The following is a 24,831-nucleotide window of genomic DNA, read 5'->3' on the forward strand; positions in this document are numbered from 1 at the left end:
GGCATACAAGGCAGTCGATGGAACTGCCCCTGCCTACCTTCAAGCATTAGTAAAGCCACACACCCCAGCTCGATCCCTCCGCTCAACTACCTCAGCTGGACGTCTGGTACCGCCATCGCTAAGAGCAACCAAAGGTCGATCAGCAAAGTCACAACTTTTCTCTGTTTTGGGACCTCGGTGGTGGAACGAGCTCCCTACCGAAGTCAGGACCGCAGAGTCGCTCACCAGCTTCCGCAAAAGACTCAAAACTCACCTGTTCAGAGTTCATCTCGACTCTGCATAGAAACCAATGCACAGCCACCATTGAATGTTGTACGTCCTGGCACTTGTACATTACACTTATTCAAGGTACTTAATTGTGTAGCATCTACAGTAGCTGCTGTCGCTGCTTTACACGGGGAATGGGTTAGCCTAGCGATTGTAATACTTGGTTCTATGAACGTCTTTACTGTACCGACAGCGATATATTGTTTCACTTCTTATGACAAATGTACTTATTGCAACAAATGCACTTATTGTAAGTCGCTTTGGATAAAAGCGTCTGCTAAATGCCCTAAATGTAAATGTAAATGTAACATTTAGGATTTCGAAACATTTATTGTGGCACTTTATGTGTCAGAAAAAACGATTGATTATTACACACACATACTTAATCAACTGAAAAAGCGTCTTCATGAAGTATGAATGTTAACAAGGACAGACTAACAAAAGTGCAGCAGGCCGTTTAGTCCCCACGTTGTTGAAGGTTATTTTGACATCTAACCGCAGGGGGGCGCTCGGTGATCCAAACACACACCGCCCTCCATAACGCTGGTAACTATTGACCCGAGTCGAGGAACTCAACGTGGACTGAGCGTGCAGCAGGTGACATGTGCCAAATAACCTGAGTAACCAGCTTTGATTAGCCGTGAAGGCATCGTGTGTCGACATGAACAGTGGACAATTGATCTTATCCTGAAGGGATCTAACTGTAAAAACATGAACTAGCCCAAAGAACCATGACAGTTAAACGATGTTGCACCTGCAAAACAGAAGGAGGCAAATTGCGAATCTATGTAAAAGAGGAAGGTACAGGGATTGTGTGACAGTGATGACAACAAGTTAACGCAACAAGAGTGAATCTTTATCCTAACCTGAAACTATGAATTCAAGCACCGGCAGCATGTGCATATACCATTAGGCTACTCAGTTACACACCAACGATCTGTCAGTCAACAGGCTACGGTCTATCAAATGAAAAAACATGCTAATGCAATTCATAATCTGTCTCACTCAACATTAAGAGCTGTTTAACAAGGATGTTTGTTCTTCTCTATCAAGATGCCAGACGTTCCAGACTCTAACCAGCTGCCAAAATACACCTTTCTGCCTGCCCTGGGAGAGCTGTTGGTGAATGTGACACCTCAGTCCTCAGTCTCAGCTCTACAGAAATATCAGCCCACAGTTGGTCATGTTGCTGAGTGAAGGCTGCAGTGAGTATCAACCACGGCCATCTCTATGAGCCGACGCCTTGTGAAACAACTGTCAACAACAAAAAGATATCGCTGCATTGATAACTTTTAGCCTACCGACATCTAAACTTAGTTATCAAGCACACACTTGTATCCAAAGTGACTCTCAGGCACACACACACACACACACACACACACACTTAAACTCCTGGACAGAGTGCAGATTTGCTATGGCCTTACGAGGCGGCCATCTTGGTTCCATCATGGTTGTAAACTAGCTGTGCGGGGGAATTGAATGCTGAATGATGCGTTCAGCTCTACACCCAGCTAGCTTTAAGTACCAAGATGAAACCAAGATGGCCGCTCCACATGAATAAGGCCGCTGGGTCCTCTTCCTCTGGCAGAAGAGGTCCTCCCTGTAACTGGAGCCTGTTGCGGCCGAGGGCTGGAAGCCGGGTGATAGGCCTCTGAAGAATAAGTCCGGCCTCCGACGCTCCCGGCTTCCTCGGTCAAATGTCTATGGGAAACAACATGGGGTTTTAGAATGATCGTATAACAAACTCTGTAGGTAGCGAAGAAGTTAAAGCTGCGTCATGTTTTGAACTGAACACTTTTTCCATCTATACTGTTTTTTTGGATTGTCGGTGCCGTTAAATTAGTAAACGATTATTAAAGCTACTTTAACGGCACCGACAATCCAAAAACCCAGTCGAAACTAGATGGAAAAAGTGTTTGGGACTTATTCTTCAGAGGTCTATCCCTTGGAGGAGTGTGGAGGCGGCGTTAGGGTCCGCCCACACGGCTGTCATGTGGAACCCGGGACGCGGGGCAGGGCGCGGGTCAACTGCTCTGAACAATCCCGTCTCTCGTCACCTGGGAGGCGCCACGCCTACAGCAGGACCGCTAAGACAAGACCAGACACTTCACTGTCTTTACCATAAGCACATCATAGACCGCAACGGCCGAAGGTGACTAAATAATCTCCAAATTATATATTACCCAACTCATTATCATAACGAATGCTTAAGAAGCTTTTCTTTGGTATAATTATTTTGCTATTTTCAATAACATTTTACAATCAATTAATTATTAAATTGTACTTTTTTCTTTAGAAATCAGCGACAGTGAGGTCGATTTCATGAAAAGGAATTGATAGACTTCCTCTGATCTGTCTGCTCTTCTGACAACGTCACATCTAGAGTCCCGTCACTATATGGCGTCGTGGGTGAGGTAAGGAGTAGAGAGAGAGATGGGGGGGGGGGTGCTGTCTCATCATCGTTGATTTGAGTTTGTCTGAGACGTAGTACGGAAAGAACCACAATGCCCCCAGAACAGGACAGTGCCATGTATCTGTGTAGACGGCAGAGGGGCAGAGGGTTTATACAGTAGGTCTTCTTTCTCACTCTTCCCAGTGAGCCGGTGGTCCGGGGAAGACCAGCTGGAAACGTTTTCTTGTTCCACCAGACAGAGCTTTCATAGAACACCCTCCAGTCCACAGTCTCAGGGGTAAAACTTAATACAAAGGGAACGCTTGCTCGGCCGTGCTGTAAGGGAAGTGACGGCCTTTAGAGGCCGGGGGGAGGAGGGGGAGTAACACCGATCCGCCCCCAATGATAGCTGTATCATGTGACCACAGAGGAAGCCCTTTACCGTACTAAGGCTCCGCCCTCCCATGTCTTCACCTATGTCCCGCCCCCTACACCTGCAGCCACAAGGCATGGAGTCACCTGACCTGTAGAGAGGGGGGGAGGGAGAGCGGGAGAGAGGGGGAGGGGTTATAAAGAGGGGGAGGGGTTATAGAGAGGGGGAGGGGTTATAGAGAGGGGGAGGGGTTCTAGAGAGAGCGGTTCTAGAGAGAGGTTATAGAGAGGGGGAGGGGTTCTAGAGAGAGAGAGAGGTTATAGAGAGAGAGAGAGGTTCTAGAGAGGGGGAGAGGTTATAGAGAAGGAGAGAGGTTCTGGAAGGGGAGAGGGATTCTGGAGAGCGAGGGGTTCTAGAGAGGGGGAGGGGTTCTAGAGAGAGAGAGGTTCTAGAGAGGGGGAGGGGTTCTAGAGAGAGAGAGGGGTTCTTGAGAAGGAGAGAGGTTCTGGAGAGCGAGGGGTTCTATAGAGGGGGAGAGGTTCTAGAGAGGGGGAGGGGTTCTAGAGAGGGGGAGGGGTTCTAGAGAGAGAGAGGTTCTAGAGAGGGGGAGGTGTTCTATAGAGGGGGAGAGGTTCTAGAGAGGGGGAGAGGTTCTAGAGAAGGAGAGAGGTTCTGAAGAGCGAGGGGTTCTAGAGCGGTGCTTGAGAAGGAAAGGTTATAGAGAGAGAAGATGATGTGAAATAATGATTTTAAGTTTTTCCTAGAAAAGGGTCTTAAATGCTTTTTTAATAATTCAAATGTCAAGTTTTTTTATATTGATACTTCACAATATTGGATCTCATTAACCAATCTTCCTTCCCTCCCTCCTTTATTATAGGACCAAAAGAGACTCTCTCCCTCAGTTCCAACGTGGAGAAGCTCTGGACGTTGCAACATTCCTCCATCGTTGCTACCTGCTCTATTAGAGGAAAACAAATCGCTGGGTTAAGAGAAACGACAAGCAACAGCAGTTAATGAACTTGCTGTCATATATCATAATCATGCTTAAAATGAAAATGAAAGCCGACAATGTGGAAAGACGTTATTAACATAATGCAATTCAGGTGAAAACTCAAAAGCTGGTGTTAATTAATATTGTTTGCTATGGATTGCTGCTCTCACACCTGGCTTTTACACTTTAAGATAATTGATGAGATGTCCAAGTCTAACGTAGGGAAACCCCTTGACCCAACATCACACATCATAAAATAATAAATATATTTGATTAGAGCAAACCGTATTCGACCCCGGAAACCACGGTAGCAGTCTTATCAACACGCTCATCTCTACTTCCTCCCACAGATATAAAACCAGAGCAACCAGTCCACTGTCTCTTATCCGGCACGCTCGGCCACTGAACACCAGTCCCTGAAACGGGATTCAACCTCACAACCTCAACAATGTTCTGCAGAACGGACTCAAACCCTGTTGTTCTAGAGGATGGGTGCGTCCCATATTACATGAACCCAATTGCTACAGCAGTTCCTCTTTGGTGTGTGTGTGTGTGTCTGTGTGTGTGTGTGTGTGTGTGTCTGTGTGTGTGTGTGTGTGTGTGTCTGTGTGTGTGTGTGTGTGCGTGCAAGGTTCCCTATTGGTGCGATGGGGAGCCAGCCTGTCTGCTGCACAGTTGATCCTTATCGCCTGTCTCCTGATCGTAATACGTCACTGTGAGTCAATGGCATGCATAGGCTGGTATGTCTGTCTGACTGTCTGTCCGTCTGTAGTGTGTTTGTGTGTATGTGTGTGTTTGTGTGTGTGTGTGTGTATGTGCGTGCACCTGTGTGTGTGTTCCGGTTTGTGTTTGTTTGTGTGTGTATGTGCGTGTACCTGTGTGTGTGTGTATGTGCGTGCACCTGTGTGTGTGTTCCGGTTTGTGTTTGTTTGTGTGTGTATGTGCGTGTACCTGTATGTGTGTGTTTGTGTGTGTGTGTATGTGCATGCACCTGTGTGTGTGTTCTGCTTTGTGTTTGTTTGTGTGTACGTGCGTGTACCTGTGTGTGTGTTTGTTTGTTTGTGTGTGTGTGTGTTTTACTGTTGTTATTTGTATGTAATAAATTAAGCATACATGGTATTTATTCATGTTGTCTTATTAATAAAAGCTTTGTGAAAGATTTCACAATTGTGTGGCAAATGTTGGACTCTCTTTATTTTATCCTCGACATCAAACACACACATCACAAGTGCCAGTCTTTGATGGAGTATCAACATCGTACATCTGTCCCTACGCAGACATTACAGACGTGACCCCCATTTGACCTCCGCGCAGCCCCCGTTGAACCCATGAACCCGTGGGAAAACTGGCACATGAAACGAAGAGCCCCCAAGCGTCCAATCTACCTGTGGGAGTGTTCAGCACGCGCGCTTGTGAGCGGCACCCAGGCACCGGCGCTCTCCCGTTTGGCAACATATTTTCTTACCGGGAACCGAGAATAGACGGTCATGGACGCGGGCAAAACTACCGGTGATCAAGGAGCAGGACTTCTGGATGTTGGCACCATGTTGACGAAGGCCGAGCAGGAGTGCTGCTCCGGGACTACTTCAGAGAGGCAGACGGGGGCGGACGTGGCCCAGGACCGTCTCCTCAAACCCCCGTACTCTTACGTCGCTCTCATCGCGATGGCAATCAAGGAGAGCAACGAGAAGAGGCAAACTCTGAGTGGGATATACGAATACATCATCGACAAGTTCCCTTACTACGAGAAGAATAAAAAAGGCTGGCAGAACAGCATCCGACACAACCTGAGTCTGAACGAGTGCTTCGTGAAGATCCCCAGAGCAAACCGAGGGGACGGGAAAGGCAACTTCTGGATCGTGGATCCCGAGTTTGAAGACATGTTCGAGCGCGGCAACTTCCGACGGAGGAAGCGGGTCCGGAGACCCTTCACGGCGCCGGGCCAACCCTACCTGCGCGGGACCCCTGTGGACTACAACGAGCCTCTGTACGTGCACGCGCTGCCGGAGAAGCTCGTCTACATGCAGCCGGCCCAGTACGTCAGCGGGTCGTGGGCGCTGTGTCACCCGGGCTCTACGCCACAGACCACCGGGGGATACGGGCCAACGTCGCTCATCAACGGACACGCTCGCTGTATCTCGCCGAATGGATACACAGCCGGGATGACGGGAGGCTACTACACCCCGGGTCACTTCCACCCTCCTCTCGGGACCCACCGCCACCCGTCCGTGCTGGTACCCCACGGAGTGTGCCCCTACGGCGGCCTGGCCCAGCCCCTGACCCTGGACGGAGGCAGCGTGTCCGTGGAGAGCTACTCACAGTTCTACTTGAGACCGTCAGAAATGCAACTGCCTTCTTTTGAATAGTCCTGAGTTTTTTGAGTTTTTGGATGAAAATATACGTTTACGTTTGTTCAGCTGCACAGATAAGTGCGTCTGCATCTAATGGTCTAATTGTCTTTTCAGTAAAAAAACAACAACAACCATTATACTAAATACAGTGGTCAAATGTCAAAGGGACCAAATATGCATCGACATTACATCCAATATCTTATTTTAAGATGTAGCCTATTCTCTAAATTCCTTCGTTGAGTGTTTTTCGCATGGTATTGTGCAGAGACTGACGTGTTGCCTGGCTGTTGGCCACCACTGTTATTTATTTAGTTTCTTTGGTGTTATCTGATTCATTTAATGTATTACAACGCACCGCCTATCCTCCGTGTGCTAGTTTACCACTTATCAGGCACTTTGACTGCTTTTACTATGTGATGAAGGCTCAAAGTTTGTTACTGTTCTTGTTTGCCATGAAAGTTATATTTCAATAAAGTTTCAATATATTTTTGCATTAAAACACTCATTGTTTATTTAGACCCATCACTACAGCACAACATTTTAGCTAGACTAAAATGTTGATTGAATGAATATCATTTGCTTTGGATTGCTTAAATTTTGTTTTTTCTTTGCGCACTCAAACATAGAAAACATACGACTATACGGCTACTTGAATCTACAGCATAGTTCATATTTATTTTGTGTATTAATGAAATAGTAAAAAAAAAAAAGCCAAACAGCCTTCAAGTAAATAATCACAGGAACTCGACAGGAAATCACTAAAATGCCCTAAATGTAAACTCAGGTGTGAAACGAGTTCCAGTGACGTACATCATAAACCCGCCCACAACAGTGACGTATTTTCCGGTTCCGCCGCAGGGGCGTGATAGGCGGAAAGCGTGCGCGCCTATTCTTCCACAGCTGCTACCTTCACCACATCGCTCATGTTCTGCTAGCCTTGCTCTATGTACCCCCGGGAGATGGAGACCATACGCCGGTTCCTCGACGAGCACACGGAGGTCCTGTACGGGGGCGTCGGGGCAGCGGCGCTCGTCTCCGGCGGAGCGCTCATCTATAAAGTCGCCACAAGGTAAGAAGCTGCTTACCTTAGCATGTTAGCGCTGCGGCCGAACCAGGCGTTCAGGGGTGTGTTGGTGTGGTTTGTTGTGGTGCTGTAGGCACCTAAATTACCCCGTTATGTATTTTTTATGGTTTTGCAATTCATGAAAACCTAGACAACTGATAGCCTGACGACTGTTTAATGTTGGGTTACGAGTCGTGATTGCTTGCTGCCATGTTGTGATCGTCAACAAGGCACTGGCGCTATAATTGTTCGCTTCATGGCACCGCTCTTCTTATGTTTTGTGAATGTATTCCAACTTTGTTGTGAATATGTTATGTAACATCAGCTACACATCACTTATTACACGATTGAAAGCTCTAACATAATACCACAGTTAGCCCTTTCAGAAAGTCCACTTATCTTTCTTTGCGCACGCTGCCATTTGAAACTGTCAATCACACGATATGTGCAAACGCTCTCCGCTTTGCAGAAAGAAGCCCACCCATGCCAACGTCAACTGCTGGTTCTGCAGCCAGAGCACCGTGGTGCCCTATGGAAACCGGAATTGCTGGGACTGTCCCACCTGTGAGCAGTACAATGGCTTTCAAGAGGTATGGTGCATGTGGTTATCACAGAGCAACTACAGAACAGTAATGAGGATGGAAACAGACATTCAATAATTAAAATGGTAATAATATGCAAGAACTATATCCCCAAAAATATAGAATATCACCAAAGTAAATATTAGAATTATTGATGGAGAATTAATGGCCAATTTGTTATTACTTAACCATAAATGTTGGCTAAATGATAGACTTCTGTGACCTTCAGAACGGGGACTACAACAAGCCCATCCCGGCCCAGTACCTGGAGAACCTGAACCACGGGGTGTCAGCCAGCCGGCCCCCGTCCGAGACCCCCCGCACTCTGCAGTGGGTCAACACGCAGATGCTGCTCTGCCGCAAGTGCAACAACAACCAGTCGTCCAAGATCAAGCAGCTGGCGTCCTTCACCCCCAGGGACGACGTACGTATGGCTGTCGACGACGACCTAATCCCCCCAGTCAGCGTTGCTCCTTCACTGTTCAGCGTGCCACCGTCCCCCGGCCTTGTTACACGTAGCTTCTGCTGCGCTGTGATGTCGGCGTCCCCGCGACGCAGCCGGCTCTCTGCTGTGATGAGGCACCGTTTGTCTGCTTCTACGGGTCATTTGCCGCCGTCGCCATGTCTAAAGACGATGGCTGCTGTTCACAGGAGAACTACGACGAAGAGATCGAGGCCTACAAGCACCACCTGGAGCAGACCTACAAGCTGTGCCGGCCGTGTCAGGCGGCGGTGGAGTATTACATCAAGTACCAGAACCGGCAGCTCCGCACGGGGCTGCTGACCCACCAGCTCCGCCGCGGCAGGGACGCAGACAACGGCTTCGTCAAGGTAACCGCCTTGACCATCTACAAAACACTAATATACATTTATTTTTTTTTCAATGTTACTTCAATAATACCTTAGCTGAGAGAAAATGGGTTTAAAATCTCCAAAAGTCTACTCTGACCCCAAGGCCGTTATTCCGTGATGAGGATGTTCTAGCTCCGCGGGCGGGCTGCGTCTGACAGAGGGTTCATCTTCTAAACCCTCAGATCTGGCGAAGATTCTCTCTTCACGAGCATCAGACTATAAATTAGGGGTGGGAAAAATAATCGATTCTTTGCTGCATCGCGATCCTCTCTAGAATGATTCCGTCTCGATGCAGATAAATTAATAATCGAAATGAAAAAGAAAACAAACTTTTTTTTTTGTTCACCTGCTGCAACATTCTGTTTGCCAGAGAGGGATAATTTTAGTAATTTTAAAATTATTAAATTTATCTTCAGTGTGTATTGGCCAATCTGACTTGTCTTGAGACGATTGCAATTCAGCCTATGCATAGCATGCACGCAAACTCACAGCCAGACACAAGAACTCCTTTTTATTCAAGAGCAGCTTTTTCTTTAATGACAGAAAAGAATGATTAGAAAGAAAATAAAACTGAAACCTATTTTTTTACATGCTTCCATAGGGTGTTGTAATGCAAGCTGCATTGATTATTGCATTGTTCATAGTCATATTTGTGACAAAAGCTTTCTCTCTAATAAAATATTAGATAAGTTAATTCATCTGTTGTCTTAAATGATCGTCATAAAAGTAGGAAGTGATTAGCAAACTCTCTGTAGCAAATTCAGATGTGTGTGTGTGTGTATATATATATATATATATATATATATATATATATATATATATATATATATATATATATATATTTGAAAATCACGCATGGAAATGTACATAAAAAAATTTGTTGCATCGATAATCGCTTTAGAATCGAATCGTTGACCTCATAATCGGAATCAAATCGTGAGGTGGCAAGAGATTCCCACCCCTACTATAAATCCCACCGTACACTTTCATAGCCCAAAATACGCTTCTTTGTCCTCTAAAGATGAAATAGATTTGTGAAAGCGTTGGTCGATTGAAGGATTGGGTTCAATTATTGAGACAGTTGCTACAGAAGAGGACTGAAGCAGTGAAAGAGTTAAAATAGATTTGAACAGATGGAAGGTTTGCGTTATTGAAGTCCTTTGTGACGGCGTACGTCTGTAACTCCTCCCCAGAGCCCCGCCTCCATCGCCACGCCCGCGGGGGTGATCCTGCTGCGCGCCCTGGCCTTCCTCACCGCCGCCTTCCTGCTGGCCGTGGTGTTCTCCTGCTGGTCCGGTGGGCCCGCCCCCCCCACCCTGCCCGGCGCGGGGCAGAAGAACCAGAGCGCCGGCGGGGGGGGACCCGCGTGGCACAGCCTGCTGGAGCGGCTCCCGGGCGTCGCCGTGGAGACGGCCCGGCGGGGGTGGCGCTACGGCCGGGACAACCAGATGGCGGTGGTCTCCGTGGGGCTGCTGGGCTGCCTGACCGCCGTCCTCCTCGCCGGACCCGTCAGGTACGGGGTCCACGGGGCGGCTGAAGCCTGGACCGGACTGTAGAGGGCTGCGGTCATGCCACCAGGTGTGGGGGGTGACATCACAAGTGGGCGTGTCCACCCAGATATGTGAAGGACAGATGAGCGACGTAGTCCACTGGGTGGATGGTGGACGGATCTACCCAGCACAGATCTAGGTGGACACGCCCGCTTGTGATGTCACGATGAAAGTCCTTCCCTCCCTGCGCCAAACGGCTCGTACCGGCTAATGACCGCAGCCCTTTAAGTCCTTATTCTGACACTCGACCGGGAATGTCTGTTAAGTGGGGATCCTTTGATTGGGGCGTTTTGTGTATAATAATTAGTGATTGACCGATATTATCGGCTGATTTTTGCGTTTCGCACGTGTATCGGTGTCAACCTTTTTTTATTTTATTTTTAATTTAGCCGATTCTCTTTTTCTTCATATTTTATCCCGGCATTATTTACAGACCGTATCATAAATGTTACTTTTTAAATTGAGACTTGTAACACTTGTTATCATCATTGTGTATTTTTATGATGTAAATTGAGGGAGCGAAAGCAGTGTCGGCTGCAAATATCGGCTCAAGAAAATCGGTATCCGCGTATCGGTCATCGGCTAAGGCTGATGAAAGAAAATCTGCCCTAAAAAATCCATATCGGTAAACCCCTAATAACGATCTCAAACCCCATGACCGTAAGAAAGGTGTTTCAGACACTAATGGGTGACAACAAGGCAACTTCTACAATCCATATCTATATTCAATCAACATTTACCTGTGTGTGAATGCAGCCACCAACGGGGTTGATTGGCATTAACATTGATTGAAATTCTTTATTGACAAATGGATCAAACCCAGTGAAGCCAGAGGGTTTATTATAACAATCCAGGCAACATGGACCCCAGTCGTTGAGGTTTTCATGCATCAGAACCGTTTAATCCAGAGGAGAACCCTGACCCCTGCTCCTGACCCCTGCTCCTGTCCCCCAGGTTAAGGAGGATTGACGCCGTGGCGGCCGTGCTGTGGCTGTTGCTCCTGGTTCTCTACCTGGCCGAGGGCTACCTGGCCGAGGGCTACCTGGCCGGCGCCCCCGGCTGGTTGGACGCCGCCAAGCTGGGCATTGCCGCCCTCTGCTGCCTGGTCTGCTTCGGAGCCGCCGTGGCAACGCGCAAGTCGGTCGGTCCCAGAAGAGCCCGGGGTCGAAGGTCAGAACCCCAACAGTAAACACCTGTAGACACCCACTCGGTACGGCTTAGGACCTGCAGCAGGCAGGCGGTTCTTTAAGAGTCCTCCTGGTTCTGCAGCTCGGAGCCGGTTCTATAAGAGTCCTCCTGGTTCTGCAGCTCGGAGCCGGTTCTATAAGAGTTCTCCTTGTTCTGCAGCCTGTTCTATAAGAGGCCTCCGGTTCAAAGACAAAAGCTGAACATTTCTGTATTAGTTTTTTGGGACTGCTCCAGTAATGCACCATTAACTAACCCAAACAGTCCCTCCTACTATGGAGGCTTTGTGATGACACCTTCTGGCTATTTGTCTGTCTTTTAGATCAACATGGCCCCGGGCATTATTGCAGGGGCGGTTTTAAATATTTAAATTGACTTTTAAGTGAGTTAAAAGTAAAAAAAAAAGTGTTTCAATAACGAGTTTGGTACATAGAGGATTTCAAGCTCTCCTGTAGCACAATCTTGTGTGTGTGTGTGTGTGTGTGTGTGTGTGTGTGTGTGTGTGTGTGTGTGTGTGTGTGTGTGCCATGTCATTTGTATACTAATATACTTTTAATACAAACACCTTTTTTAAGTTTGGCCACAGCTGTTCCAATGTGAAGGTACCGTTTTTTGTATTGTTATACTCTCTCTTGGAGATTGTTCTTCTCTATTTCTCTTTGCTGTTTTAGATAGAACTTTTTTCTGCTGGTAACTTTGTGCCTGTAGTTGAATACTAAGCAATTCACTGTGCTTTACTTTAAATACCCAAGATGGTTTCCAGAATTATGGAGTGAAAAAGTACTTTCAAAATGCAACTTCGGAACAGAAATTCAAGAAATTATGAAAAATACGTCACTGCGATTTACGTGAACCAAATTGTATGTAATTCACTTCACGTTTCTAAAACAAACCACATTGATCCGTTTATAAGAATTGATGGCTCGTCAATTATTTTAATAACCCTTCTGTAGAAAAAACGCTGTAGGGAAAACTGCGTAGTAATACTTTTAATTTCTTTTTGAGTTTTTGTGCATTTTGACTTTGTATGGGAAATATTTGTTTCTCGTGTTCTGTGTGTGAGGTGGATTTTTTTTGGGGGGGTGGGGGTAATACATTCTTGAGCAAAAAGGCCATGACTTGGGGGCAGATTTTATTTATTTAGGTCTAAATAAATGTTGCAATGCACACCTAGGAAATCCTAATCTTGGTAGTCCAGGGAGGTTTCTGACCACGGTACAAATAGAAGACACTTCTACTAACTTACTAAGGTGTGGGAGGTTTGGAAATAACAGAGCAATGTGTCGCTTATTGTAAATGAGTTGTGCAACATTTCATCTCCATACATGTATATTGTAGACACAGTCTCATACGACCAGTCATTTGAGAACGAATTGCCAACACATAGCAGCGACAACTGCACCTACTGGTCTGAAACCTTCTCTGTCTAACTATCACTACATTACGTCTAACTATCACTACATTAACTACACTTTACTACCTAACACTGGTACATGAATATGTCTCACTTACTGACAAAAACCTAAATAATCTACCTAGTATTTTAATCCTGGCTGTTGAACTTCATGTTCAACAATGTGAATCGACCTTATTGTATTGATTCCTGTACGCCAAATCTTTTTTTTTGATTGTAATTTTATCTATGCCATTTATTATTTCTGTATCATTCAAATAATCATCTTTTTTACTGCCGCACCAAGTCATGAAGTTATGCATACTTTCAATTTGCCAGCTAATAATGCAGAGTTGAACCGGCCTTACGGCTGATTGTGAAAGGTTAAGGCCTACAGAATGTTTCTCTCATCCTTTAAAACCTGCTTTTGACTTGCAAGTCAGAGATGGGTCATTGTCTGTTCCGTCCTTCATAGCAAAGCAGTGATCGCTATATTGTATGGTTCATAGTATGAATATTTTCCAAATGACACCTTTTAGCCTGGGATACGAAATGTACTTTTTTAAAAAATTGTAACGTTTTTTAAAGACGTGTTTTTCTTTGCCGATGACAGTATTATTTATTTTGGGGGGATTCTCTGTATTGCTTTGCCAAACCCAGAGTTATGTTCAGCTATATTTCTATCTAGGCCCCAGATTATTGGTCCAGGAGCTTCCTGATAACCTCAGGAGGAGTTACTTTAGGAGTCTAGCTGTAGAGGCCAATATGAAGGTATGGAGGGGTTATTTAATATGATGGGAGAAAAGTGAGTCACTACAAAATAATTGCTACAGCAATTAAAGGAATAATTATGAAGGACTACCTAAATTAATTACGTCTATGGAGTTTTGATTTTTCTTTTTTTGTGCGGGTGTGTGAATTGATTTCATTATTGTGACAAATGTGATTGTGCATGTATCTACATTTGTAAACAGTCGGAAGCATATTATGAAAGATTTAATTTTGTGTGTGTGTGTTGCAGGAACTCTTAATTACTTCATATTGTATGATACAGAAACAAACGTAATGTTAGCTTTTATAAGGTCAAATCCTGCCAGCTGTATTTATTTAGTTTTGGTCCAACTATCCTGTAAATGTAGAAAGCCTGCCATTTTTTTTTATGCTGCCCTAATTTATGTATGTATGATTTAAGATGTGAACTTACTTAACTTGCAAAAACAAAATAACGTGTAGACCAGTGTTTAATTTTTGGAAAGGAGCATTAATTGAAGTACATTATACAGAACATAAATTTAAAACACGAATACACGTTTCTTTTAAAGAACTCAAAGAACGTGTGTGAATGCATGTCTGGACAGTCTTTTCTGAAAAACACGTTACACCATCGATCAACGTAAACGACATCAACGGTGACAAACTGCTTATTCATATCTAGTCCGACATGTCAACCACATGCTGAATTATTCAAACCCTTCCCCAGAGGATGTGGTGTGTTAACAGAATAATTTTTACCAAAATAGATCCTGCCATTGTAAATTGTTATGAACCCCGATGTTGTGAGTTTATGGGAATGGCTTTTTATTCTCAGCAGCCAGACCAGACATAAGCTCATCTCCGGTGTAGGTTTTCCTTAATCGGTTACTTGCCTTTTAGAATTTGGACCTATGTTATTATCAGCTATTGTAGCTGTGTGTCCATAGTCTACTCTAGACGATGCCTGGAGAAGATTAGTTACGGAACATTCTCAATCGATTTTTGATCGTTGAGAACTGTGCTTTGAGGGATATTTGGTTGTGAATTTAGGGAGGCTGCGAAAATGATGAGTTCACTTTCATGTACTCTCTGAAACGACTCCTGCCTCATTGCTGTGTTTTGAACTGTAATAAAGTAATGTTTAAAATGATGCGTTGGTCTTCTCCCATGTTTTACCTTCAGTCATCTGACGGCAAGTGCCATTAAAATGAACCATTTCAGAATAGTTACTAACGCTTTTATTTTGTCCTTCTTAAACTACAATTGAGTCACAAAAGAAAAACAAACTGAAACTGTAATTAGACGGCAGGCGTGGAGCAGCCACACGATTGGCTGATCTGATAGACGCTGCGGTTCTTTAGTGATTTGGCCTCGCACTGTGACCAGCTTCCACTTCACTTTATAGAGTTCCCCTTTCTGTAACTCCTACGTGTTGGGGAACATCGGTCGGGACCGGAATGCGTCGGGTAGTTTCCCGAAGCTTTATCGGTCTCTGGACAGAAGCGTTGGAACGTGTTTGCCGACCGGTGTGTTCTGGTGTTGCAGGTACCTGGCGGGCCAGCCGCCGCTCTACCCCGGCCTGACGGACCCCTTCATCCCCACCCCGCCCCCCAGCGTCTCCAAGCTGGCCCCCTGCCGCCGGGCCCCCCCCGACCACAGGGCCTCTCCGTCCTCCCTCCCCGGGCGGCTCAACAGGGCCCTGTGCCTGGGCACCATCCCCTCCCTCACCAGGACGGGTAAGGTTAGCGCCGTAGCACATAGTTAGCACGCCGTAGCGCTGTTCATCAACCAGCCCTGTGGGTGGTCTTGTGTCGTCAGACCCAGCGGTGGAGGATCTGCAGGGTCTACTGCAGCTCTGAGGCCGCCCTGGCTCGCGTTTCACAGCCCTTGTCCTCCATCTTTGAGCCGTTATCTGCTCCATAATATCCTCAGTATTTTGAGGGTGCTTGAGTTTAGGTAGTCTCTTGATCAGATTATGATCCGCTCTGGTGGGTCTTGGTATGATGTCTGAGCCTATGACGGTGTCTGGGACAGTCTTCCACTCATTCACTGATTCGAGACGCTTTATTTCCAGACTCGGGCTTCCTCTTCAGCGGCAGCCGCCCGGCCTCCCAGTGCCAAGACTCTCCGTCCTCAGGTACGGCTCCGCCCTCCTTCAGTCGCCTTCTGCCAGCGACCTGAGCCGCATGAACCACACAGGAGGAGGACCTGAAGCTCTGTGTGCAGACTGACTGATCTGTGGACCCCCGTACACTTAGAGACCGGGTCTTAGAGACCGACTTACTAACTACCGCTAACAAACGAAGCCTCTTCACAACGAGCCTCTCACGGCGCTACCATCGCCTGTACTCTGTGCACACTGACAGCTCACCGTTGGTTCTTAATGTCCGTGTAGCGGTGGTCGTTGGTTCTTAACGCTCGTGTGTCCGGCCCCCAGATTACTTCTCCCTGAAGTCCGGGAGCCGGCCGTCGTCCCCGGGCCCCTCGCCGGTCCCCTCCCTGGCGGGCTCCGTGACCTCCACCTCCAGCTCCGCCCGCCAGAGACGGCCCCTCATAAGCCCCGCCCGCCTCAACATCAGTGGCCGCAAGCTCCGCCTCTTCTCCCAGGAGGCCGAGCCCCTGCCCATGTCCCCGCCCCTTTCCCCGCCCCTCTCCCCCAACCACTGCTACGCTGAGCCCGCCCCCTCGGTCTGCAGCGGGCGCGGCTCCCCGGACCTCGCCCCCTCCCCGGGCCACAGCGGTAAGGTGGGACCCCGGTAACCATGGTTACGGTTGTACCACGGGCGGCAGTAGCTCAGCAGGTAGAGAGCGAACCAGCAACCTTCAGGTTGCTGATCGAACCAGCAACCTTCAGGTTACCAGCCAACCGGCTGGTAACCTTCAGGTTGCTGGTTCGATCCCAGGCTCCTCCCCCTGACTGCTCCTGACCAGCCGGCTGGCACCCTGCGTGGCCGACCCGCCGTCGTGCGTGGGTGGGTGTTTGCGTGGGTGTGTGCGTGGGAGTGTGGGTGTGTGCGTGGATGTGAGGCCGTAGTGTAAAGCGCTCTATAGATGCAGCCCATTCACATCTACATGATCCGGTTGCTACTGGTCTGGACTGACGGTACCACCGGGGGAGAGTACTGGCGTCCACAGTGTGTGAGGTGTCCTCTGTTCTCCCTCAGGGCTGAGGTCCTTCCAGGGCGACGGCAGCCTGGTCGGGCAGCAGAAGGGCAGCTCCTCCGGGTCCTCTGCCTGCATGGTGGACACCACCACGCAGGGGGTGGAGCCCGCCTCTACGTCACCTGGTGGGTGGAGCGCTCACCAGCACACAGAGCTTTAGGTTAACACCACAGCACGTAGAGAGGAGACACCGGCACGCTAGAGAGAGGAGACACCAGCACACAGAGCTTTAGGTTAACACCACAGCACGCTAGAGAGGAGACACCGGCATGCTAGAGAGGAGACGCCAGCACACAGAGCTTTAGGTTAACACCACAGCACGCTAGAGAGGAGACACCAGCACACTAGAGAGGAGACACCAGCACGCTAGAGAGAGGAGACACCAGCACACTAGAGAGGAGACACCAGCACACTAGAGAGAGGAGACACCAGCACACTAGAGAGAGGAGACACCGGCACGCTAGAGAGGAGACACCAGCACGCTAGAGAGGGGAGACACCAGCACACTAGAGAGGGGAGACACCAGCACACTAGAGGGGAGACACCAGCACACTAGAGAGGAGACACCAGCACACTAGAGAGAGGAGACACCAGCACACTAGAGAGAGGAGACACCGGCACACTAGAGAGAGGAGACACCGGCACGCTAGAGAGGAGACACCGGCACGCTAGAGAGGAGACACCAGCACGCTAGAGAGGGGAGACACCGGCACGCTAGAGAGAGGAGACACCGGCACACTAGAGAGAGGAGACACCAGAACACTAGAGGGGAGACACCAGCACGCTAGAGAGAGGAGACACCAGCACGCTAGAGAGAGGAGACACCAGCACGCTAGAGAGAGGAGACACCAGCTCACTAGAGAGAGGAGACACCGGCACACTAGAGAGGAGACACCAGAACGCTAGAGAGAGGAGACACCAGCACACAGGGTGTTCGGTTAACGTCACACTAGAGAGAGGAGACACCGGCACACTAGAGAGAGGAGACACCAGCACACTAGAGAGGAGACACTAGAACACTAGAGAGAAGACACCAGCACGCTAGAGAGAGGAGACACCAGCACACAGGGTGTTCGGTTAACGTCACACTAGAGAGAGGAGACACCGGCACACTAGAGAGAGGAGACACCGGCACACTAGAGAGAGGAGACACCGGCACACTAGAGAGAGGAGACACCGGCACACAGGGTGTTCGGTTAACGTCACACTAGAGAGAGGAGACACCAACACACTAGAGAGAGGAGACACCAGCACACAGGGTGTTCGGTTAATGTCACACTAGAGAGAGGAGACACCAGAACACAGGGTGTTCGGTTAACGTCACACTAGAGAGAGGAGGCCTATGGTCTTTCAGGAGCTGTGTTCCAAAGCGTTCCCTATTCACTCACTATTCCCTATAGTGTTCATGATATAGGGAACGAACAAACGAGACGTTTTGGGTATTTTAAGTCCACTATATAGTGAATGAAATTAACCACTGAGAATTCGACCACCCCTACCAATTTCCGAGCACCCTATATAGTTCCCTATATCCGTGATAGGGAACGATTTCGACAGCTAAGGAGATGGAACAGGGCTGGTTTTGATCCTTTTTAAATTTGGACAGTGTTATTTTATGTCTGCCTTTATTTAAAATGGCCTTTCGGCCATTTTCGTGCTTTGGGTTTAATGTTGTATTAAATCTAATGTAAATATCAGAATAGTTCAAGTTTGAATTACTCTTAATGCGGTTAAAAATGACCCCTGAAGAATAAGAATATGGTTAAGTATAATATAATGCCAGAATGCCCAGTTCTAGTATCTAATGGATCATTCAATGGCGTTTCTCCTCAGGATTGGTCAAGCGGTTCGTGTGGCCGGGGCTCCTATTGGCTAGCCTGAGTGTCAATCTCATCTTCTCAGCCCTCTACGTGTACCGCAGCTGGGAGTGAACCAGGGGACCCCCCCTCTCTCCTGGCCTGTCTGAGTCGGCCTTGCTCGGCCCTTTCGTCCAATCAGTGTCATCCTGAGCGAGCCAGCCGTGCTCCAGGGAAGGTGGAGGACACGTTTTGTTTCCGCTCCCTGAGGCTCGGCCCAAGGACCAATATGAGCTCTGGTTTTGTTGGCCCGTCTGAGTCTGAGGTGTCAGGGAGGGTCTATGCTTGTTCATCACAGCCTTGAAGCTCCCCACTGTCCCCTTTAAAAAAAAAAAAAAGTGACGAGTCTTAAATCTGTAGTGAGTCCAAACACGCTGAAAGAAGGAGTCATACGTCCAAATTAAACATGACAATGTTTCAGAACTCAAACTCATGTCGAGGGGAAGTCGGTCGAGGTTGTAGAAATCTGCAATAAAACAAGTGCTGCTCATGGAATCGTACTTAACACTGAACCCCCCCCCCCCCCCCCCCCCCATAGGAGTTAACGTATGTTCGGCCACTTGTTCAGCAAACAGCGCAACGTGAACGCCCAGCCCCACTTATTCTTTGTTCCAGTTGTACATGGAGCACACACTACAGAACTTAAACCTACCCTTTTAGAACACCTGCGTTCCATTGAGATCTGGACTCAGTATTTGTTGTGCATTTTAACACAACTTTCAAAAATCTCAAAAGTTACAAAAGAAACAAATGCTTGCATCTCTGTAAGTGTGTGTGTGTGTGTGTGTGTGTGTGTGTGTGTGTGTGTGTGTGTCTAACCCTTGAGTTCAGTCTTTAGTGTCCGTTGAGTAAGGCACCGTACCGTTTGACTCACAAATGTGCATGTTTTTCAGAGCAGTTGTGTATCTGGATTCTAAGCTATCAGGTGTTAGTATTTATATAAATTTTGCTTTAGAGAAAGTGTATTGCCTGTATCACAGGTTGTGTGGTGCTGTTATGCCTGCATCTTAAGCTAAGTGACTTGTCTATTGAGTGTCGTTTTGTGTTTATCTTGGAGGTTTACGTTCCAATAGAACATTTTATATCTGCTTTCGGATGTGGGATCATGCATTATAGTTTGGCTCCTTTTGTTTGTATTGAAGGAAAAAGGTGAATCGATGACTTGTGTTTTGAATGTATAATTTACAAGAGACTACTGTATTGTGTCTACAATTTGTCAGTCCTTTGAAGGCAGGGGGGTTTTTTCTCAAAGAGAAATGATTTGTCGAATGACGGCACACTTTTTTGCGGTGTTAGCATTGCCAATGCTGAGACATTTTGGGGGCTGCGAGTATGAACTCCGGATAATTGTGTGTTTGCTTATTAAAGCACTGTTTTTATTTATAAATTGTAAATGGATGTACCCCTCTTTTCTCTTTTCCTCTATTCATAATGACTCTAAGAGAAACTGCTACTGAAACTCCAAACGAAAACAGCCTGACCACAGGGAGCTCTTTGAATGACTTATGTTACCCTAAACTACCTGTTCCCATGTAACCGATGCCTACTTAGATAAAACCTGTTTTAAAACGGTCCAGATCTGGAATATTAGGTTTTAATACAAACACAATGCGTGTAGTAAAAAATGATTCTATGAATTCCACAGGACAACCAATTGCAAATCCTCTAACTCAAATTGTAATTAATTTGAATTAATTAATTGTGACTTGTTTTTATTTTATTAAATTGAAACGATGTATGGGCAATTAATTCATTGTCAATTAGGAAATGTTCGATGAGTTTAACAATTCATTTCGTTTTCTGGACTATGTTGTAACTATTGGTTGATTGTTTTCAGTGGTGGACGTTCTTTAGAAAATTAAAATCATTTTTGAGAGGGTTTTCAATCACTCCCTTCCAATTCTTTGACCAAGACACAACTTAAGTACCCCCTCTTGTGGCAATAAAGGCCATTAAATTAAACACACGTTATATGATAACTGAGTGAAAAGCAGTTCGACTAAATGGTTCTCCTGTATATTACACAACCCGGAGTTAGCTTAGGCCATGGGCAGACGGTTCTGAGCTTGTGGGCAAATAACAAGGTTGTCAAGTGTTGCCATGGAAATGAAAGACTTGGTTTGACAGTTGATTTGTAGACAAGGTAAAGTGTTTGGTTTACCTGCCAAGTCTCAAGGCTGAACAGGAAAACGTGAATGAACCTGCTGAAGGCATATTCGTTTGTAAAGTAATAGACTCACATTGGGTGTCAAGGCATTTTGTCAATTCATCATGAAATCGATCTGGATTTTAAATTTATGGGACTTTTTCTTTTACAGAAAACCATCTACAAAAACAACTCGAGCAAATCTAATAGGCCTACTGTACCCCTCGTAGGCCTACTCATTGTTTGGTGTGCAGTTATATGAATTAATCCAACTCAAAAACTCAACTTTCATGTCCTACGGCATCTCTGAAAATAAAACCGAAGGATTTAAGGCTGTGCATCTGCATGCCCTCTGTGTTGGATAAACCTGTATCATCTAGCTACTGGTGCTCACCCACTCAGGACGCATGGAGAGCCTGTTATTCAGAACAAATGGTTTCTCTCCTTCAATACTTCCTGTTTTAACCATCTGGTCCAAAAGCAAACCTTGTGTGCCCATCGAGGACTTTCCTCACTGGCAAGCCAGTGGTTTGATTCATGAGGTCCCTGATGGCATTTATTATGGCCATCAAATGTCATAGTCCTATCAGCCTACGATTTGTAAAGGAGCATGGTGAATATCCCCAAAGCAGACCTTATGCTACCTATAATTGCTCCATATAAGAGGGATTATGTATTCATCCAAATTGTGTATTTTACTTTTCTATAGGTTCACCTATAGAGTTGCCCTTATATTTCTGGTGTAAGAAAACACTTTTTGTAATTCCGTGGATTTTTGTGCCCTCATTTCCCCTTTTCTGGCCGGCCTACTACTGCGGTTTACCTTCCACTTTCCACGAGAAAGTCCGGCCTTTATAAGGTAAAATGCGTGAGTGTGTGTGTGTGTGTGTGTGTGTGTGTGTGTGTGTGTGGGTGTGTGTGTGTGTGTGTGTGTGCGCGCGTGTTTTCTTCTACAGTGACAGGTGCAAAGCTATTTTGCACTCACAGAAAATGACTAAGTAGGTGAAAGAAATCCCCCCCCGGTGCATTAGGGATGTATTTCAAGTAGTTAATTATTTTTGTCGCAAGCGTGAACAGAAATGAGAAAACTAGTATGCATTCATTTGCTCGGAAAGAGGAAGAGGGCAGTCTTGGCGGGTGAATTTAACACTTTGATATTTGTGAACGTTTTGTTGACGCTCCCTTGGCCGCCACCAAGAGCGGTGGAGACGCGCAGTCAGTGCAGCACCATCGCTTGAATGACAACGCACAAGCCAGACGCACAGCGGAAATTTCTTTTTACATCGGCGCTTGGATCTGTAAAACAAGTCATCCTGGGATTACTGAAGAAGCGGATTTTTGTGGAGTTGCTGTCTCTGAATCGGAACAACCCCAGAATAATGAAGAGATGACCGGCCGTGGTGTCCGCTTGTACTGCTGAGGCAAGTGTCTGGAACAGGTTGACAACATGGTCCGCTCCTCACTGTGAAATGACAACATTGACATGGTCATCGCAGCGCTGCCGGCTGTCTTGACACGATTCCTTTTTAGTCTGCCGAAATTGCTCTACTTTTATTCAATGATGCGGTAGCAGTTTGATCTCGCTAAATGGACACTGTATTGATCCTGTTATTATCACTGTTATGTTAAAATATAATGCAAATGACCAGTCAAAAAACGTGTGTTGAGACGTATGTGTGGGTACTCGGAAGTGTTTTTGAAACAGTTGCTGTATCTCGTCGGTTGCCTGTATTTGACCCTTCTGAACATTGAGTAAGACCCTGCACGTTAGGCACGTTCGACCCCAGACAGACCACAACAGCACACATCTAGAATATCACCAAACCCGTGTCCGTTTACCAGCCGGGGCAGGGTCAGACGAGAACCCTCGTCTGTACTGTTGGTTGATCGATCACCAGTGCTGTTCCCTCCCTAATATATTGATTAAAACTGAATAGTAGCATGACTGAGTTGCATATCAAATATTTATGCAATGTGTGAACACAATATCTATATATTGCACATCGCAAAATCAAATATTTGTCTATGCAACTAATGTTATGTTTCAATGTATGTATTTATTTATATAAATAAATACATACATTAAATATACTTTGTGTGTGTGTGTGTGTGTGTGTGTGTGTGTGTGTGTGTATATATATATATATATATATATATATATATATATATATATATTTAATGTGTGTGTGTGTTTATATATATATTTAATATATATATACACACACATTATATACATATATATATATTTTTATATTTTCAATATATATATATATAAAATGTGTGTCTATATATGTGTTTGTATATATAATGTTATATATACATTGCGTTTTCGCGTGTGCGCGTGTGTGTGTGTGTGCGTGTGTGTGTGTGTGTGCGTGCGTGCGTGCGTGCGTGTGTGTGTGCAGCGGTGGGCTGGCGGTAGATGAGTCCGTCACCATGCCCCCAGGGAAGTATGGGACGGAGGAGGAGTGGGAGGCAGAGGGGAACGCCGACATCATGGTGGACTTCCTGCTCCCGACCGGCATCTTCCTGGAGTTCCCCGTGTCTCGCAACGATACCATCGCCGACATCAAGAAGGTGGGTCCTCAATACACACTATACACCTTTATATAGGTCCATCTATACACCTTTATATAGAGGGACATGGTCATCAATACGCACTATACGCCTTTATATAGAGGGACATGGTCCTCAATACACACTATACACCTTTATATAGGTCCATCTATACATCTTTATATAGAGGGACATGGTCCTCAATACACACTATACACCTTTATATAGGTCCATCTATACACCTTAATATAGAGGGACATGGTCCATCAATACACACTATACGCCTTTATATAGAGGGACATGGTCATCAATACACACTATACGCCTTTATAAAGAGGGACATGGTCATCAATACACACTATACACCTTTATATAGGTCCATCTATACATCTTTATATAGAGGGACATGGTCATCAATACACACTATACGCCTTTATATAGGTCCATCTATACATCTTTATATAGGTCCATCATCTATACATCTTTTTATAGGTCCATCAATACATCTTTGTATAGAGGGACATGGTCCATCAATACACACTATACATCTTTATATAGGTCCATCTATACATCTTTATAAAGATGGACATGGTCCGTCAATACACACTATACATCTATATATCAAAGGACATGTTCCATCAATACACACTATACATCTTTATATAGGTCCATCTATACATCTTTATATAGATGGACATGGTCCATCAATACACATTATACATCTGACTCACTAGACTGCACATTCTAGATGACCAATGAATTTATTAACATATATTTATATAAATAGTAAATCAACAAACGTATATCAATAAACTAATTGTTTCTGTTTTGTAAGAATGTCAGGCATTACAATATAGTACCCAGAATTGGATTCCCACACACTCATTGACGCAGTATCGTTTTAATTCAAATGGTACGTATAATATGCTTTTAAACAAATTGGCTGAATAAATATGTCCCTCCAACATTAGTTTAATTAAAACATCAAACACACTCCTGAAAACACTGGCTTGTGTTTGACAGTCTCATGGAAGTGAATTGTAGCCTACAGCCTCTCTCTCTCTCTCTCTCTCTCTCTCTCTCTCTCTCTCTCTCTCTCTCTCTCTCTCTCTCTCTCTCTCTCTCTCTCTCTCTCTCTCTCTCTCTCTCTCTCTCTCGCTCTCTAATATGCAAGGATAAGGGATAGTGTGTTGTCTAGAGGAGGCAGATTCTGCTGTCGGAGCCATTGTGTGCACCAGTTTCTATGCCAACAGGCCTGCCACTCCAGACTGTCTGATGGAGACTGTTAAAGCAAGCACTGATACTGACTGTTCAACTGAGCCAGACTGAACCTCCTCAACACAACTTTGAGCTTTTATTA

The 24,831-nt window shown here is 46.0% G+C and overlaps 3 protein-coding genes and 1 long non-coding RNA gene across 6 annotated transcripts in view; all 4 read left to right on the forward strand.

Moving 5' to 3' along the window:
- The first annotated feature begins 2,260 nt into the window (after nt 1–2,260).
- Nucleotides 2,261–5,195, forward strand: LOC307079927. 2 transcript variants are annotated; one of them, XR_013812074.1, is made up of 4 exons: nt 2,261–2,419; nt 2,564–2,681; nt 3,910–4,135; nt 4,374–5,195. It is a non-coding gene; the product is annotated as an uncharacterized lncRNA (long non-coding RNA). The 2 variants fall into 2 exon arrangements; XR_013812073.1 differs by having other exon boundaries at nt 3,910–5,195.
- A 223-nt stretch (nt 5,196–5,418) lies between these two features.
- foxl2l (forkhead box L2-like) lies at nt 5,419–6,845 on the forward strand. The gene has a single exon (XM_079742579.1). It carries the CDS (start codon nt 5,511–5,513, stop codon nt 6,387–6,389), a length of 879 nt encoding a protein of 292 aa, XP_079598705.1. The 5' UTR covers nt 5,419–5,510; the 3' UTR covers nt 6,390–6,845.
- Nucleotides 6,846–7,261: 416 nt separating this feature from the next.
- Nucleotides 7,262–20,605, forward strand: tmem201 (transmembrane protein 201). The gene is made up of 11 exons (XM_079740979.1): nt 7,262–7,443; nt 7,907–8,027; nt 8,248–8,442; nt 8,670–8,849; nt 10,064–10,383; nt 11,375–11,590; nt 15,297–15,487; nt 15,826–15,888; nt 16,189–16,491; nt 16,916–17,038; nt 18,747–20,605. Exons 1-11 carry the CDS (start codon nt 7,319–7,321, stop codon nt 18,842–18,844), a joined length of 1,935 nt encoding a protein of 644 aa, XP_079597105.1. The 5' UTR covers nt 7,262–7,318; the 3' UTR covers nt 18,845–20,605.
- A 1,540-nt stretch (nt 20,606–22,145) lies between these two features.
- The window catches only part of pik3cd (phosphatidylinositol-4,5-bisphosphate 3-kinase, catalytic subunit delta), a 22,973-nt gene continuing 20,287 nt past the window's right edge, over nt 22,146–24,831 (forward strand). For both annotated transcript variants that reach the window (XM_079740677.1, XM_079740678.1), the window contains exons 1-2: nt 22,146–22,336; nt 23,321–23,492. In XM_079740677.1, coding sequence (XP_079596803.1) covers nt 23,352–23,492 — 141 coding nt within the window. In that variant the 5' untranslated portion in view covers nt 22,146–22,336; nt 23,321–23,351. The remainder of the gene's footprint in view (nt 22,337–23,320; nt 23,493–24,831) is intronic.

The sequence above is a fragment of the Pollachius pollachius genome (genome assembly GCF_949987615.1).
Source record: "Pollachius pollachius genome assembly, chromosome: 8".
Taxonomy (NCBI): Eukaryota; Metazoa; Chordata; class Actinopteri; order Gadiformes; family Gadidae; genus Pollachius; species Pollachius pollachius.